The sequence below is a fragment of the Heterocephalus glaber genome, unplaced genomic scaffold (genome assembly GCF_053883595.1).
Source record: "Heterocephalus glaber isolate CG9 unplaced genomic scaffold, H.glaber_assembly_v1.0 deba00000470, whole genome shotgun sequence".
Taxonomy (NCBI): domain Eukaryota; kingdom Metazoa; phylum Chordata; class Mammalia; order Rodentia; family Bathyergidae; genus Heterocephalus; species Heterocephalus glaber.
Genome location: NW_028258145.1, coordinates 17552789 through 17569067, shown reverse-complemented (window position 1 = coordinate 17569067; position 16279 = coordinate 17552789). Strand labels below are relative to the sequence as shown.

Genomic DNA, 16279 nt, shown 5'->3' with positions numbered 1-16279 from the left:
AGGTCCTGAGTTCTATGCCCGGTGCCAAAAAAAAAAAAAGTGTTTTAAATCAATTCAGGACACAGAGGCAACCACTATAGTGCAGCTAAGACATTGGTGAAAGAGGACTTCCAGAATTGCTTCAGAAAGTGGCAAGAAGGATGGGATAAGTGTATTCAAAGAGAGGGGGAGGACTGAGGGGATTTGTGGGAATGTCTCTTAAAACTTAAACATTTACCGTATTTTGTGATCACCTCTGTACACTAAGAACTGCCCTCCCACTGAGCTTTGCCCCAGCCTGAGCAACCTTATTTGAAGCTCCCTTGTGGGGTTTATTGGCACTGAGGAAACACTGGCTTGGATGGAGATGTGTCCTGAGCACAGCACACCTGTCCTGCCGGGAACATGAGACTGAACTGAGCCCCAGGCTGCAAGCGATCCGGGGCCTGGCACTGGGCCACCTCCTTATTGAGTGCACAGCAGTGCCTGGCGGCCGCTGGGTCCCCCAATTCCTCTGCCTCAGGCTTGCAAAGCCGGTGCCAGCCATGCTCGGCTTCAGCCCAGCATGGGATGAGCTGGGTGAACAGGGACGGGAGGAGAGCTGGGAAGGCACTTGTTTCCTTTATTGAACATTGGCAGGGTGCATCCAGGGGAGGAGGAAGCAGGCGGAAGCAGGCAGGAAAGCGGGGCAGGGAGTCACCCACCCTCACTTCCAGTCCTTGAAGAACTGCTTGAAGATGGGACTCTCTCGGCCCTGGGGCAGAATCTCCACCTGCAGGACAGGACCAGAAGCCTGGTTCACCATGTCATCCATCATCCCTGCCCAGGCCGGGGAGGAGGGTGTCAGACACCAGGCCAGAGTCCGCATTCATCCAGGCCAGGATACAAAGTGACAGCCATGCAGGCTAAGAAAGCAGATGGCACCTGTAATCTCAGCACTCAGGAGGCTGAGGCAGGAAGACTGCCAGGAGTTCAAGACCAGCCTGGGCTACATAGCAAGACTTTGTCTAAAATAAAGAAAGAAAAAGGAAAAGAAAAGAAAAGAAAGGAAAGAAACAAAGGGAGAGACTTGGATGCAGCCGTGGTGGCTCACATCTGTAATCCCAGCACTCAGGGGGCTGAGGCAGGAGGACTGCCATGAGTTCAAGGCCAACCTGAAATACACAGCAAGACCCTGTCTCAAAAGCAAACAAAAAGACTTGGGTGCACAGTTTGATACTGCCATTGATTACAGATGAGCCATGTAGGAATGATTTAGCGAGCCACTACACTGGGGCTAAAAGGGGAAGTAGCAGCCAGGGACAGTGGCCCATAGGAGGAGCACAAGCCATCCAAAGGCATACCTAGCTTGCAGGGAGCAAGGATGGCTGCCCAATATCCTCTTTGAAAATAAGAAAACATAGGTGGGGATTTAGTTCAGTGGTTTCACCGCCTGCTATGCAAGCACAAAGACCTGAGTTCGATCCCCGGTACCAAAAAAAAAAAAAAAAAAAGAAAAGAAAATAAGAAAACATTAAAAAATAATAACAGTCTGGGCTTCATGGCACACACCTGTAATCTCAATACTCAGGAGGCAGAGGCAGGAGGATCACCATGAATTTGAAGCCAGCCTGGGTTACATAGTGAGTTTGAGGCCAGCCTGAACTACATAGCAAGACCCTGTCTCAGAGAAACCCAAAAAACAAAAGAAGATGAGTTTTTAAATGTTCAAGAATTGAGAAGGGCCTTCCCCCAGAGTGAGTCTGAGAGGGAGGTCTGATTGTTCCTGACTGGTCCAAAGCTCTCCTGCCCTCTTGTCCCATCTGAGAGGCTCGGAGGCCACCGGGAGGGCCCAGGAATGGGACTGTGGATCCTGACGTCTCCTTACCTGAGTGTTGGGGGCATACTGCATTCGGGAGATGAAGTCCTCAGCCACTTGGAGGGCAGCCTGCCGCTCCTTTTCATTAGCTTTTCGCCCTGGATCACAGGAAGGGTATGTTTTAAAAGAGCAGGGACCCTCTTTAGCCTTCATCCCATTTTTCTTGGAATTTCTCCCCCTGCTTTTTTGGGGGAGCCACTGGGGATTGAACCCGGAACCTTTACTCTGAGCTACATCTCCAGCTCTTTTTATTTTGAGACAAGATCTCACTAAGTTGCTAAATTGCCCAGGCTGGACTCCAACTTTCGATCTCCTGCTTCAGCCTCCCAGAATGCTGGGATTACAGGCTGGCACTACCACGCCCAGCACTTGAAATGTAAATGGTTCCACAGAATAGCTGGCAATTTAAAAAATTATAATGCTGAAGAGCTCTTTGGAGGTAGGAAATCAGCCCCTTAAGAATTTTTCCAAATTGGCAGCTTGAAGCTAAATGAAAACTCTTTTGCTTAGGTCTGATCATCAGACCAGGAACTGGGTGTGCTTCTGTGGCACAGTGTTTACCTGGCTTGCACCAGACCCTGGGTTTCACCCCCAGTGCCACAAAAACCGCAACCACCTTCTGCTCTGGCCAGGGCCCCAGGGACATTCAGCAAGAAGGGGTTTTCTCCCTTGAATCAAACTGTAAGGCCAGGGGCCCCTGCCCTCCCTCTCGCACCTGTCTTCTGTGCTGTGTGCAGGCCTTTTTGGTAGCACTAACTGGACAGATGGTTTATTATAGAGGTGAACACACTGACTCCCATAATGCCAGCAGCCTGCATCAGCCTAATGGCTATCCCAACAAATGGCTTATAAAGATGAAGCTCAGCTGGGTATGGTGGCACAGGCCTATAAATCCCAGCACTCTGGGAGGCCGAGGCAGAGGGATCACATGTTCAAGCCCAGGCAGGGCAATTTAGTGAGACCCTGTCTCACAAAAGGGCTGGGGTTGTAACTCAGTTTGAAGGCCCCGGGTTCAATCCCTAATATCCAAAACAAAACAAAACAGAACAAAAAAAGCCCACAGAGAACTAATTCATCCACTTCTTGGTTCCTTGCTCAGGGTTAGAGGTGCTCCCGTGGACCTCTGGGGACCCTCCATGCCTGGCATTGGTTCCCCGCAACAGAGGTCTCTCTGTTCCTCTTCGCCCTGTCCCAGCTGGGTTAGGGATGCCTGGGTGTGACCTGCCTGAGAGCAGCCAGCCCTAGACACAGCGGCTCACCCTTCCTGACCAGGCTGGGACTGGTAGTTTCCTGGCTTTGGTTCACTGCACAGCTATTTATTTAGCAAATGCTATTTCATCAAGACTCTCAGGTAAACACAGTTCCTGCCTTTGAGAAACTTCTAACCTGGCCAGGGAGGCAAGACATGCTGAATAAAGCTAATTGAGCTGGATGCAGTGGTGCACACCTGTAGTCACAGCTCAAAGGCAGCTGAGGCAGAAGGATCACTGAGAGTTCGAAGGCAGCCTGGGCTACATAGTGAGTTCCAGCCCAGCTTGAACTGCACAGTAAGACCCTGTCTCCAAAAAAAGAAGAAAGAAACAGAGAAAGGGAGAAGGGAAGGGAAAGGGAGGGGATGGAGAAAGAAAGAGGAAGGAAGGAAGGAAAGGAAGGAAGAAAGGGAAGGAAGGAAGGAAGGAAGGGAGAGAGGGAGGGAGGGAGGGAGGGAAAGAAAAAGCAACCAGGGAACAGTAACCAGGCTCCCAAGATTGCACAGGCTCCAAGTGTAGTTTCAACTTTTCCCATGGTTAAAGTGAGCCAGGTAGGCTTTTGCAAAACAGCATTTCTCTTTCCAGCTGATATAATCTCAGAAAAACAAGTTCTGTAAATTCACCACCTGCTGTATAAAGTGGTATTTAATTTACCTAAAATCTGACCCTGTCACACCTTAGGCAGATCCCAGGATCAGGGGCCCCAGAGCCCTGAAGGCCTAGGACTAGGCCAGCAGTTCTCAAAGTGTGGTTCTGGAACCCCTCAGGGAACCCACAGGGAACCGGTTAGATCGGCCCAAGCTCTGGCTCCACCCCAAGAATGTGGGGGTGGGGGGCAGGGCCCAGCTACATGTTGGAGCAGGCCCTGGACACTTGAGGCTGGCCATGCTTTTGGGACTTCAAGGGTACGGACAGCAAAGAGAATACCATCAGCCAGGCAGCTGCAGGGACCTCGCGCTGATGCAGGGAGCCCACGTACCCTTCCAGATGTAGATTTTGCCACAGAGCCCGTTGTCCAGCACGAAGCAGTCGTCGGGTATCAGCAGCTCGGGGGCAAAGGGGCTGGAGTGGGCCACCTTGGTCAGGTTCATCTGTCCGGTGGCATCGGAGACCTGGGAGGAAGTGCAGTGCTGGATCTGAGCCCAGGGAGCAGGCGTCGATCCTCCCCAGCGCCTTCTCCCTCCTCCCCTGGAGCCTCAGCTCAGCAAGAAGCCTGAAAGCAACAGAGCCTGCTGCACTCTGCCTGCACCTCCAGCCCTGCACTTGGAGACCAAGTGCATCTGGAAATGAGCGGTTTACAAATTACAAACACATGCACAGAACTCAAAAGGGGAAAAGCTCAGCAGGGGCTTCAAACCTTCACCAAGAACGAGCTGGAAGCAAATGGCATTATCTCTTCTGGAAGTGCCACTGGCCACTCCCATCCTCCTCTGCTCCAGCCCTGCATAAACCTCCCTGCTTCCCATGGTCTCCTCCTCAGCGCCGTGGCCCCTGACTGCTCTGTGAAGCTCCCACCCCTCACTGGTGAGCGTCACCTCGAGTGCCCACCTTGTACAGAGCCACGGCCTGGGCATTGGTCTGGTCGGCTGTGAGGTCCTCCTCAGGGTTGCCCTCCTTCAGAGCAGGCTTGGGGCCCAGAACCTGCAGGGGCCAGGGCAGGCCAGGTCAGCTGGGATTCCTGCCCCGAAACGTTCAAGCCATCTCGCCCAGGGCCACCCCTTCCAGAAGGACACACTGTCTGTCACATGTGGGCGTCCTGGGAGCTGGACATGAGCCCCAGTGGCCCTGCCATCCTCCATCCCCCCCTCATTTCCCCAGCATCACTGCCCCTCTTGGCCTTTCTAAGAAGCAGGGGCTCCCAGCCCGACTCCCCAGTGTCCCTAACCTGGATCATCTCTGCAGGCTCCTCTCCATCAGTGACGATCTCCACCTGGGCCTTGCCCTGCCGCTCACTGTCCCGGATGGCTAGGGCCAAGTCCCTTGCCTTGTTGCGCTCCAGGATGTTGGACGTCCCCCCACACCAGGTGAAGATGTTCTGCGGGGAGCAGGGCATCCCTGATCAGAGCCAGCTGCCTGGATCTGCCCCAGCTCAGGGGAAGGAAGGGCCCCTCTCTGCCCTTCACTTCCTCCAAGGGAAGACAATCAAGAAGGCAGGGACAGATGGCAGAGGCCTCTGAGAAGGGCAATGATAGTTGCTCTAAGAGTACTTCCTGTCCACTCGCCATATCTCTCCCTGTTTTGTTTGTTGTTGTTGTTGTTGTTTGAAACAGGATCTCCTTATGTAGTTCAGGCTGGTCTTGTGCTCCCAGGCTGGCCTTGAACTCATGGAGATACTCCTGCCTCAGCCTCCTGAGGACTGGAGTTACAGGCATGTGCCACCATGCCCAGCTTGCTATGTTTTTTTACCTCAACTGGGCATGATGCATGCTTGTAATCCCAGCACATTGGGAGGCTGAAGCAGGAAGACTGCAAGTTCAAGCCCAGCATGAGCAGCTTAGCAACTTAAGACTCTTTGAAAAAAAAAATGTTTTTTAGAAATTTTTAAAAGTCTGGGAATATAGCTCAGTGCAAAGGCCTTAGGTTCAATTCCCACTACCATAAAAATAGTCTAGTTCCTCTCTCTAGAAACTAAGCTACATGGCATGAAGGTTTAGTTTTGTTTTGTTCACGGCTATATAATCACTGCTAAAACAGCTGGCACATATTTAGACCCAAAAGAAATATATGCTAAATGAATGAATGGGTGGGTGAATTAGTGAATGAATCAGTAGATCAATGAATTGGTAATGAATGAGTGAATGGGTGAATGAGTGAATAATCAGTGGATAAATGAATGGGAGAATCAATGAATGGGTAGATCAATGAATGGGTAGATCAATGAATTGGTGGATGAATGGGGGAATGGATGAATGAGTGAGCGAAGGAATGGGTGAGTTGGTGGGTAAATGAATGAAATGGTGCTGAATGAGCGAGTGAATGGGTGAATGAATGGGTGAACGCAATGCTGGCAGAGCTCAGTGTCTCACGCCCATTGCTCCTGACTTGCCAATGGGTGGTGAGATCTGTTAACTGTGCTCCCCACCTTGTCCACCACAACAAATCCTCTCCACAAACAGCTCCTGGATTGACCTTCCAGCCCCAAATCTTCACTGAGACTCCAAAAAACCTTCAGTGTCCTCATAAACTGGGTCCCACTTCCAGAGCCACACTGCTCCCACCCCTCCTGTTCCCACTCACATTCCGGTTTCCATCTGCACCTGCATCCTCCCCCATTCCTTTAGCTGTAGGACACCCCTCCCCCAAGGTTCTGGGACAAAGGGCTTTGGCTGGGGCTCCAGGGCCCTGCCCTGAGCGTCCCTGGTCCCTGGCTGCAGCTGCCCCCATCACACCCTTCTGTAGGTGACAGCAAGTGACCAGCCCACCCTGGCTGCCTCCACGAATGAGCTTCTGCGGCGCCTGTGCTGGCTCAGAGAGCATCACAGATTCATGGAGTGAGCGAGTAAGTGAATAAATGAATGGAAATGTCTGGCAAGCAACTAACTCGGAGCTTCGAAGGTTTCCAGAAGAAAGGGAGGTAAGCTCCACAGGCTTAGGCTGTATATCAGGGGTCTGGTGTCTGTCTTTAGAGAGTCAGCCCTCCACATCTGTGGGTTCTACCAGAGTCAACTGACTGAGGATCAGAAATATTCAGGAAAAGGCTGGGCGTGGTGGCATACCCCTGTAATCACAGTACTCAGGAGGCTGAGGCAGGATCACCATGAGTTTGAGGGCAGCCTGGTCCACATAGTGAGATCTTGTCTCAAAAAAAAAAAAAAAAAAATCAGAAAAAACTGTATCTCTCTCTACTAAACATGTACAGACTTTTTTCTTGTCATTATTCCCTAAGCAACACAGGGCAACTATTCACACAGCATTTATTTTGTTGTAGGTGTTATGAGTCATCTAGAGGTGACTCATATGGGAAACATGTCTGTAATCCCAGCACTGTGGGCAAGTTTGTGATTTAGTGAGAACTTGTCTCAAAATTTAAAATTTGAAAAAGGCCTGGGTGGGGATGGCCAGACATGGTGGTGCATACCTATGATCCCAGCAATCTAGGAGGCTAGGGCTGAAGGAGGGTGAGTTCAAGCACAGCCTGGACAACTCAGTGACTTAACAAGAGCCTACCTGAAAATAAAAAATGAAAAGAGGGCTAGGACGTAGCTCAGCATGAAGGCCCTGGGCTCGATCCTCAATACCAGAAAAAAAAAAAGCCCAGTTTACATGTGAAGACGCCATTTCATGTGGCAGTCTTGAGAATGTGTGGGGCCTCAGGAAACAATCCCCACAGAAAACCGAGGTCTAGCTGCACAGTGTGTTTTCTTACGACTGAAGCAGTAGCCATGGGATGGGCTCCAACCTCCAAGCCCCTGCCCTTCCTTGGGCTTCTGGCCAGGCCTCTTTTGCACAATGCCTTGCCGACCCACCTGGCCCAGGTCCAGGATGAAGCAGTCCCCGGTGTTGAAGCTGTCCCAGCTCAGCGCCCGCTCAGTGGCCCGGATGTTCTTCTTCCCCTTCACTTGGTAGAGTTTCTTGATGGCAGCTGGGGCTGTCCCCCTCGAGGTCTTGTGAAACGCCGACTCCACGCCACCCTCCTGCAGCCAGAAGGCCGGCCTGAGTGGGGTCGCACCCCATCCCACCGGGAGACCACAGAAAGGGGGCCCCGGATCCAAGTGCACCCTGGAACTCTGCAGGGAGGGTGCCTGGGGCGGCTCTGACCTGGTACTTGAGGCCTCTCGGGAAGTAGCTCATGAAGAGGTCGGACTCGTTGCCCTGCACCTCGCGGTGCTGCACAGGCCGTTCTCCAAGCAGCGTGTTGAGGTGCACGGCCAGCACGGCGCAGGCCCCCTGCTCATCGCGGGACGACTGCTGGCCTGTGACAGGTGGGGGTGGCAGGCAAGACCCCTGACACCTGGGCCAGCCTCACTCTGCCTAGGCCCGTGCCCTTCCCACTCCCTGCCCCTTACCTATCCACAGGTGCAGGTGCGACAGCTCTTCCGGGCCGTTGTGCAGCACCAGGTAGGAGTCCCCAGAAAAGAAAATCCCCTGGTTCTCAGGGCCCACGGGCACCGGCTTCAGCTTCTCCACCCGCCATATGTGCAGGCCGGGAGCCTGCACGGAGGCTGGGAATGGGGAGCCGCTATGGGAGAGGAGAGCGGTGGGCTGGTGCTCAGGCTCAGGCACATGGGAAATGAGCGGGAAGGGAATGGGGCAGGCACTGCCTACCTGTGGGGGATGGGTGTGTACATGCTGCCTCCAGATCTGCAAGACAGAAGCCGTCATCACTCCAGTGCCATGACAGCCACCTCTCACGTGGGCCTGGGATGGCCCTGCCAGGTGGCCAGCAACCTTCATACGCATCAACTACGTCATCGTCAAGGACCCAAGCAAAGACAATAAGGCTGAGACAGCCTGAGTCCAAGCTTCCACAGCTAGTGAGTGGCTCAGGGAGACCGGGTCTCTGCCCCCTGAGCCATAACCTGTCGCCCACACCCATCTTTCGCTTTGCACTCCTAACCCTGTGTATTGCACAAGGCTGGAGACAGCTCTCTAAGCAATACATACCTGCTTATATCAGAAGTCTAAAATCCATAACTTGAACTAGGCTTGGTGGCACATGCCTTTGATCCCATACTCAAAAGGCTGAGGCAGGAGGATTGCTCTTAAATTTGAGGCCAGCATGGGCTACATAGCAAGAATCTCTCAAAAAACAACAAAACAAAAAATTAAAAAAAAAAAAAAATTAATGACTTAAGCTTCCATTGTAAAAAAAGAAGAAAAAGCAAAACCCCCAAATAATTAAAGAAATGATTTCAAAAATAAAATAAAATTAGCAATTAATAAACAAAGCAATAGATAAAAATGATAGTGAAAAATTGACAAAACTTATTTTTAGATTTGGGGTTTGTTTTTTTTTCTGAGACCGGGTCTCGCTGCTGAAGTTCAGGCTGACCTTGAACTCACTATGTAGTCCAGGCTGGCCTCCAACTGAAACTAATCAATCAATAAAAATGACAAAACATTTAGACAAACTGAATAGGAAAAAAAAAGATACAAACTCTCAATAAAGAAATGAGAGAGGTGACATCACTACAGAATCTACAGATACTAGAATAAAAAACAACCCAAGAGTGGCGGTGCACATTTTTAATCCCAGAATTCTGGGTGGCTGAGGCAGAGGTGAAAAGTTCAAGCTAAGGCTGGGCAATTTAGTGAGATTCTGTCTCAAAATTAAAAAATTAAACTATGGGCTGGGGATTTAGCTCTGTGGCACCACACCTGCCTTGCAAGGCAAGGTCCTGAGTTCAATCCCCAGCACTGAAAATAAATAAATAAATAATAAAAAGGGGGGAGTGCAGATGCAGCTCAGTGTAAAGGCCCTGGGTTCAATCACCAGTACTGACACAAACAAACAAACAAAAAAATAAAAAGGGCTGGGAATATAGATAACACTGTCTTAGCATTCCTGAGGTGGAGAAGGAAGAGGAAGGGGAATGGAGCAGGAAGAAATGGATTACTTTGTTGGAGCTCAGAAAGTAACACCCAAAGTATGCCAGTTTAGGATTCTGACTTTAAAGAAACCTCTGACCTTCTCCCACCACTCACCCCATCCCCCTTTCCCCAGGTGCCAGGAGGGGCCAGGGTTGTTCTGTGAAGATTCCTTGTCTGATGCCAGTAGGAATGCAGTCCTTACAGCCCCTCCCCATGTCCCCCAGAACTGAGGATTAGGTAAGAGAGGCTGGGCCACAGCAGCCATCTTACTCCTCTGCCTCTGTTACCTAAGAGGTCTCGTTTACACAACCACACACACAGCCACACTGGCATGGCTTCTTCATGTGCTTCTTCCCCTTGCCTCCCAGAACTCTGGCCACCTCCCCCGGAGCCCAACACTTTCTCCTTTTCCTAGGGCAGAATGCTTTAAACCTTTCCCATCTTGCTGACTCCCATGCACTTGTGCATAGTAACTGTATATGCCTTTCCTTCTGCTAACCTGTCTACAGTCTGTTTAGTTTATAGAATCAAATATCAAACCTTACGGAGAAGATTCCTCTCACTCCTACACCTGAATAGTCCTACTATCTCTTGAAGCAATTAAATTTGCAATTTTTTGTTTGTTTTTAAAGACAGGGTCTTACCATGTAGCTCAGGTTGGCCTCACACTCATAGTGATCTTCCTGGCTCAGCTTCCCAAGTGCTGAGATTATCCTATCATCCCCAGTTTGAATCTGACAACTCCCCACAAAGTCCAAGCTTATCTGACTTCATGGGTAAATTCCACCAAAAATATTTAAAGAAGATATGACACCAATTCTATACAAACGTGTTCAGAATGTAGAAAATTTGTCCTATGCTGCATTATCCTGATAACAAACCAGATAAATATAAGAAAATTACAGACCAATATCTCTCACAAACATAGAAACGACAACAGAAACAAAAATTCCACAAAATTCTAGTGAATGGAATTCAATAATATTTTTTAAAGGTAACATGATGATGAAACAAGGTTTATCCCAGGAATGCAAGGTTGGTTTAACATTTGAAACTCAACCCATATAAACTATCCTGTTAGAAAGTATGTGTGTGTGTGTGTGTGAAAGAGAGAGATCATCTAATTAGATACAGAAAAATCATTTAGCAAAAGTCTACATCCATTCCTGATTTTTAAAAAATCTTTTAGCAAACTAGGAATATAAGGAAACTTCCTTAACCCAATAAAGGCATATACCAAAAAGAAAAATTTTAAAGCCTGCAGCTAACATTAGACTTAACAGCTGCTCCAACCGGGGATTTAGCTCAGTGGTTTCGCTGCCTGCTGCACAAGTGAAAGGACCCGAGTTCGATCCCTAGTACAAAAAAAAAAAAAATCATGAACAGCTGCTCCAATCCTAAACTCTCTTCCTGGGGAAACTCAACCATTCCCAGGCATCAACTATCAGTTCTGTGTGCCCAGCTCTCCTCAGTGTGGGTGAGGAAAGCCATCTTTATTCTGTAGGTCAATGGGGATGCTTGTTTTGGGACAAGAGGTATTGGAGTGGGGGAGAATGCTAAAGACAAATGTTATGGGTTGTATCTAGATGTTTCCTCAAAGCCTCATGTGCTCATAGGTGGGATTTTGGGAATGACTGGATCACAGACGCATGATAATAGATTAGCCCACTGTTTGTTTTAGCATAGTCCTGGGTGTGACTGATGGATTTACTGAAGAGGGAAGCCCCACCCTTGGCGTGGGTGGCACTAACTAACTGGCTTGCAGCCTGGATGGAATAAAGAGGGAAAAAAGGAAGGCTCACTGCTTCCTGCCTGGCAGGCCATGGACTATGTCTCCTCTGCCATGCCCTTCCATCATGCCACCCTGCCTTGGGGCCAGCCCATTACAATGAAACCTCTACAAACTGTGAGCCAAAATAAACCTTTCCTCCTCTAACTCGTGGATGTCAAGTATTTTGTCCCAGCAACAAGAAAGTAACTAAGACAACAAACACTTAAACAAAATGCATTAGGGGCCGGGGATTTAGCTCAGTGGTTTTGCTGCCTGCTGCGCAAGCACAAGGACCCGAGTTCCATCCCAGTAGGCCCCCCCCCAAAAAATGCATTAACTTCTTAAAAAGTTAGGAAATCGGGGCTGGAGATTTAGCTCAGTGGTTCTGCTGCCTGCCTCGCAAATGCAAGAACCCAAGTTGGATCCCCCATACCAAAAAAAAAAAAATCAGGAAATGGCCAAGTACAGTGGCTCATGCCTATAAGCCAGGTATTCCAGAGGCTGAGGCAGGAGGATTGTGAGGTTGATGCCAGCCTGTGCTACATAGCAAATTCAAGGTCAACCTGAGTGATACAGCAAGACACTATATCAAAAAAGAAAGAAGAAAAAAAGAAGATTCAGAAAATGAAGTCAGTACAGCTTCACTTGCCACCTTTGATATGTTCTCATCCCAGCCTAGTTTCTTTAAAGGGTCTTAAAATCCAGAGCTCACACCAGCAGGCACTTAATACAAGGGACACTGTGGATCCACCCAGCTATGGTGCAGGGTTAGGGCTTGGGAAACCGAGGGAGAGATTGTAAAGAGGCATCATTAGGAGGTTCCTGAAGGCTGGGGTGAAGAAGAGTGAACTTTGAAGGATGGCTTTTTTTTTCCAGGTTTCTTAGTTTTATTTTCTAAGTTTGTACTCTCCTGAGAGTGGCTTTGAGAGCTGGCTGTGGTAAGTCTGACCCAGCACTGCAAATAGAGGGAAAAGAAACAGTAAAGCCTGAGTAGAAAACAGAGCGGAGGCAGGAGCAGTGAGCGCAAAGGCATGAGAGATAGGAAAGCTGTCTTGGCATTGCACTTCCTCGGCAAGGAGGCAGGGGGAGTGTGGGAGGGAACTGGCCCTTCCGGTCCCACAGGGTCACATGCTGTGCCCACATCCCGTCCTGTGACTCAAATCAGCTGTGGTGAGCCAGCTACTCCAACCCAAGCCAGTGGGCACAGCCCAGGGAGGAGATGGAGCAAGGAAACTGCCAGCTTTACCAGTTTTCTTTCTGTTACTGAAATGAGAACTTGAGCTATGACTCAAATTCAGGGAGCCCCCATGTGGACACTGTAATACCCCTTCCCCCAGTCACTACAGGGTCCACACAAAGGATTCCTTGGCTGGCTGCCCCTTCCTTACCCTGGCTGCCTGTTACCATTACCTCAGGACTATATAAAATATACACGCTCGCTGGGTTTGATGGTGCACGCCTGTGATCCCAGCACTTGGGAGGCTGAGGCAGGAGGAGCACCATGAGTTTGAGGCCAGCCTGGGCTACATAGGTCAAGGCCAGACTGAACTACATGGCAGATCCTATCTCAACCCCACCCTCCAAAAAAGAATCCCATTAGGTCTATTTAAACAGAATCTTCCTTCCACCTTATGTTTTCTTTCAGTGCTTTTCCTTCCCCAACCCTCACTGTGCTCCTGGGCTATAAATTCCCACTGGTCCAAGCCATACTTGCAGTTGGACTCAATCCCTCCCTGTTGCTGTGGTCCCTATACCTATGGTGATGGTCCTGATAAAGTCCCCCTCATCTTGCTATAACAAGTACCCCTCAGTAAGTTTTTCCTTACAGTTGCCTACGCCCCAGGCCTGGAGATTCTGATTCCAGAGGTCAGAAGTGGGACTGGGCATCCATATATTTTGTTTTGTTTTTGAGACAGAATCTCACTATGTAGCCCAGGCTGGCCTCAAACTTGCATCGATCCTCCTGCCTCGGCCTCCCGAGTGCTGGGATCACAGGCATGTGCCACCACACCCAGGTCATCCATATTACAAATGTTCAAAGTGATGCTGATTCTGCAGGTGGACTCTGTCCAGCACAAGGTCTCACCCTTGGTACGCTGGAATCACCAGAGGCCCATGCTGGGCCAGCTAAACTCATCCCAGGTGGAGCCTGGGTCCGGGTGTTTGAGAACCACCAGGTCAGGGGAGCACCCTCTGCCCCTCAGACCCCTATCCCTTGAGCCCTGTTCCCAGTTCCCCTAGAGAGGGTCCCTCTGACTGATCTGGTGGACTTTTCTCTCGGCTTCCTCAGTGCCCACCTCCTGCCTCACGGCCATCAGTCTCCACCCCTCGCAGGCCAAGCCTCAGCCCCATGCTGTGCTCCCAGCTCTCACCAGGAAAAGGGCACCTGGTCCTCCTGTGCATTCCTCAAGCGACCTTCTGTCCCCATCTGTGCTGGGGGCTCAGCCCTGAAGAGGCTCAGGGATGAGGAAGAACAGCCCACGTACCGTGGTTTAGCGGAGGGTGCAGCAAGGGGGCGCGCTGTCACTCATGAAACCGCAGACAAACTTCCCCTAGGCAGGGAAAGTCACAGCCTCTGAGGTCAGCTTAGTGCTTATCTAGTTCTGCTCCACACCACCTTCCAGCACAGATCCCCACACACACAGTGTAGAAATCTCTTCTACAGCTCCTCTCACTATCCTCTTCTTGCACGCTTCTGATGACGGGGAGCTCACCACTTTACACTGTCTGCCGTGAGGACTGAACCCAGGACACTGTACAGTACGTGCTGGGCTCTCTCCCCTGAGCAGCATCCCAGCCCTGCCCCCTTTGGCTCCTGCAGTGCTGTCACAGGAAGACTGTGCTTGCGCCCACTCTGCCACAGTACCAGGGTCACAGACCTGCCCATCTCCCTTCTGCTACAGAGGCTTTCAGAGCTGGAACCAACTGGATCGGCCTCTCTGGGTCCAGCTGCAACTTCTCAGTGCCTGCTACCCTGCAGGTGCTTGGAGAAGACATTCCCTAACTGGGCCTGTGGGGACAGTGAGGAGAGCACAGGGACCTACAGACCTGAGGCCACCCGGGTTGCAGCAGGTGCTCTGGGCAGGTAGAGAGCAGGCTGAGGGGTCTCACCAGGCTGTTGTGGGGAGGGGGCTGCGGACTGTCCATGGCTGTGACTTAGCTGTCTTTGAGGAAAGACTGGGAGACCGGGAGAGGCGTTGCTGTTGTGCACACCTTTAAGATGCCTGACAGTGACCCAATCTTGCTGGTCCCAGCTGTACCCTCGCCCTTCTGTCCGTCCTGTCCCCAACGGGTAGATCCCGTCACTGCATGGTCCCGTCCCTGTGCAGGAAGTGAAGCAGCACAGAGACCACAGCAGACCCTCCAGCTTGGGACACTCTGGGGACTGCAGTCCCGACACCAAGGGGCCTTGACCTCTTCTCATGCAGCCCCTCAGCTAGGATTGTGAAAGCACCTCCTGCCTTTGAACTCATGGCAGGACTGAACACAGCATGACCACAACTCCGCTAATCCCTGCTCTCGGAGGCTGAGGCAAGAGGATAACTGGGAGTTCAAGGCCAGCCTGAACTGCATAGAGACCCTGTCTCAAAAAACCAAAAACAGGGCCGGGGATTTAGCTCAGTGGCACTGAGCCTGCCTTGAAAGTGCAAGGTCCTGAGTTCCATCCACAGTACCGAAACAAACAAACAAACAAACAAAAAAAGAAATACACCCCAAAACCCAAAAACAATTCACATGGCCAGACCTGCCTTGCCCCTCCCTAAGCCCTTCAGCCCTGTCTCCCCACAGGAACCCTCAAGTCTGAGTTCACCTCCAGACAGGCTGAAGGCCTTCAAGACTCCCAGTTGCAGGTCTGGCACCTCTGCCCCTAGGCCAGACTAGAACCCCAAGCCTCTGTTCCCCGATCCGAAGCTCAGGGGCATCCCACTCCGACCCACCCAGCCCCAGGCAGCGGCAAGGCTGCTGCATCGCAAGGCATCTGGAGCCTGCCTAGGCCACAGGGACGCAGGTCCCGGGTGTTTCCTGACCTGGGCATGCACCCGAGAGGGTCCCCGCCAGCCCCCTCCCTGGGCCCAGCTCCCCTTTCACCTCCACACTTCTTCCTCCTGAGCGCTTCTCGGGCTCTTCTTCTTTCCAGCTGGCCCCACCCCCTCTAGCTTCCTTCCCAGCTGCCCCACCCACTACCCCACCCCGGCAGGGCGGTGCTGGGGGCAGGAGGCCAAGGGAGACCCGGCAGGGAGCCCCGGCAGCAGCGGTTGCTGCCAGTCCAGCTCGTTCTGGGCGCACAGGGAAGCAACAGGTCCCAGCCTTGTCACCGCGGCCTCAGGAGAGGCAGGAGCTGGGAGGCACCTCCGAGTTTGGGACCGGCCAGGAAAGCCCTGTTCCCCACTCACCGGCCGCGGCAGGCTCCCCGGCAGCTTGTGCTGGTTAGTCACATTTCCCGGATGGGGTCAGGCTCCCAATCACTTTTTCCTCCTCCCCCATAACTGGTCTTTCCCCTTGCTCGGAATGCAATTGATCCCTCCCCCCAAGCTCGGTTCTGAGCTGGGTACGCGCCCCGCCCTTAGTCCAGCTGCTCCCAGCTACTCCGGAGCTGGAGCGGGAGAATAAAAAAGGCATCTAATTTAGCCGGGCGTGGTCGAGCACGCCTGTAATCACAGGCTGAGGCAGAAGGATTGCCCTGAGTTCGAGGCCAGCCAGCCAGCGCTATGTAATGAATTCAAGGCTAGCCTCAACAAATAGTGACTCCTCTTCTCAACAAACAAACGACAAACAAAAAAATTTTGGGGGCTGGGGATTTAACTCAGTGGTTTCGCCGCCTGCTACGCAAGCGCAAGGACCCGAGTTCGATCCCCGGTACCAAAAAAAAAAAAAAATTTAAAAAATAGG

At 51.3% G+C, this 16279-nt stretch overlaps 1 protein-coding gene across 16 annotated transcripts in view; it reads right to left on the bottom strand.

Moving 5' to 3' along the window:
- The window catches only part of Capg (capping actin protein, gelsolin like), a 50911-nt gene that overhangs the window by 10816 nt on the left and 23816 nt on the right, over positions 1-16279 (bottom strand). For 4 of the 16 annotated variants that reach the window (XM_087204317.1, XM_087204318.1, XM_087204315.1 and 1 more), the window contains exons 2-10: positions 8353-8388; positions 8094-8266; positions 7846-8000; positions 7554-7721; positions 4973-5122; positions 4636-4728; positions 4067-4199; positions 1847-1935; positions 582-751 (exon numbers count right to left, since the gene is read on the bottom strand). In XM_087204317.1, coding sequence (XP_087060443.1) covers positions 686-751; positions 1847-1935; positions 4067-4199; positions 4636-4728; positions 4973-5122; positions 7554-7721; positions 7846-8000; positions 8094-8266; positions 8353-8375 — 1050 coding nt within the window. In that variant the 5' untranslated portion in view covers positions 8376-8388 and the 3' untranslated portion in view covers positions 582-685. Of the gene's footprint in view, positions 1-581; positions 1134-1846; positions 1936-4066; positions 4200-4635; positions 4729-4972; positions 5123-7553; positions 7722-7845; positions 8001-8093; positions 8267-8352; positions 8389-8691; positions 8822-13761; positions 13942-14602; positions 14711-15478; positions 15614-15783; positions 15925-16279 lie in introns of those variants that run through there. The other 12 variants (XM_087204319.1, XM_021258232.2, XM_087204313.1 and 9 more) reach the window with 11 other exon arrangements.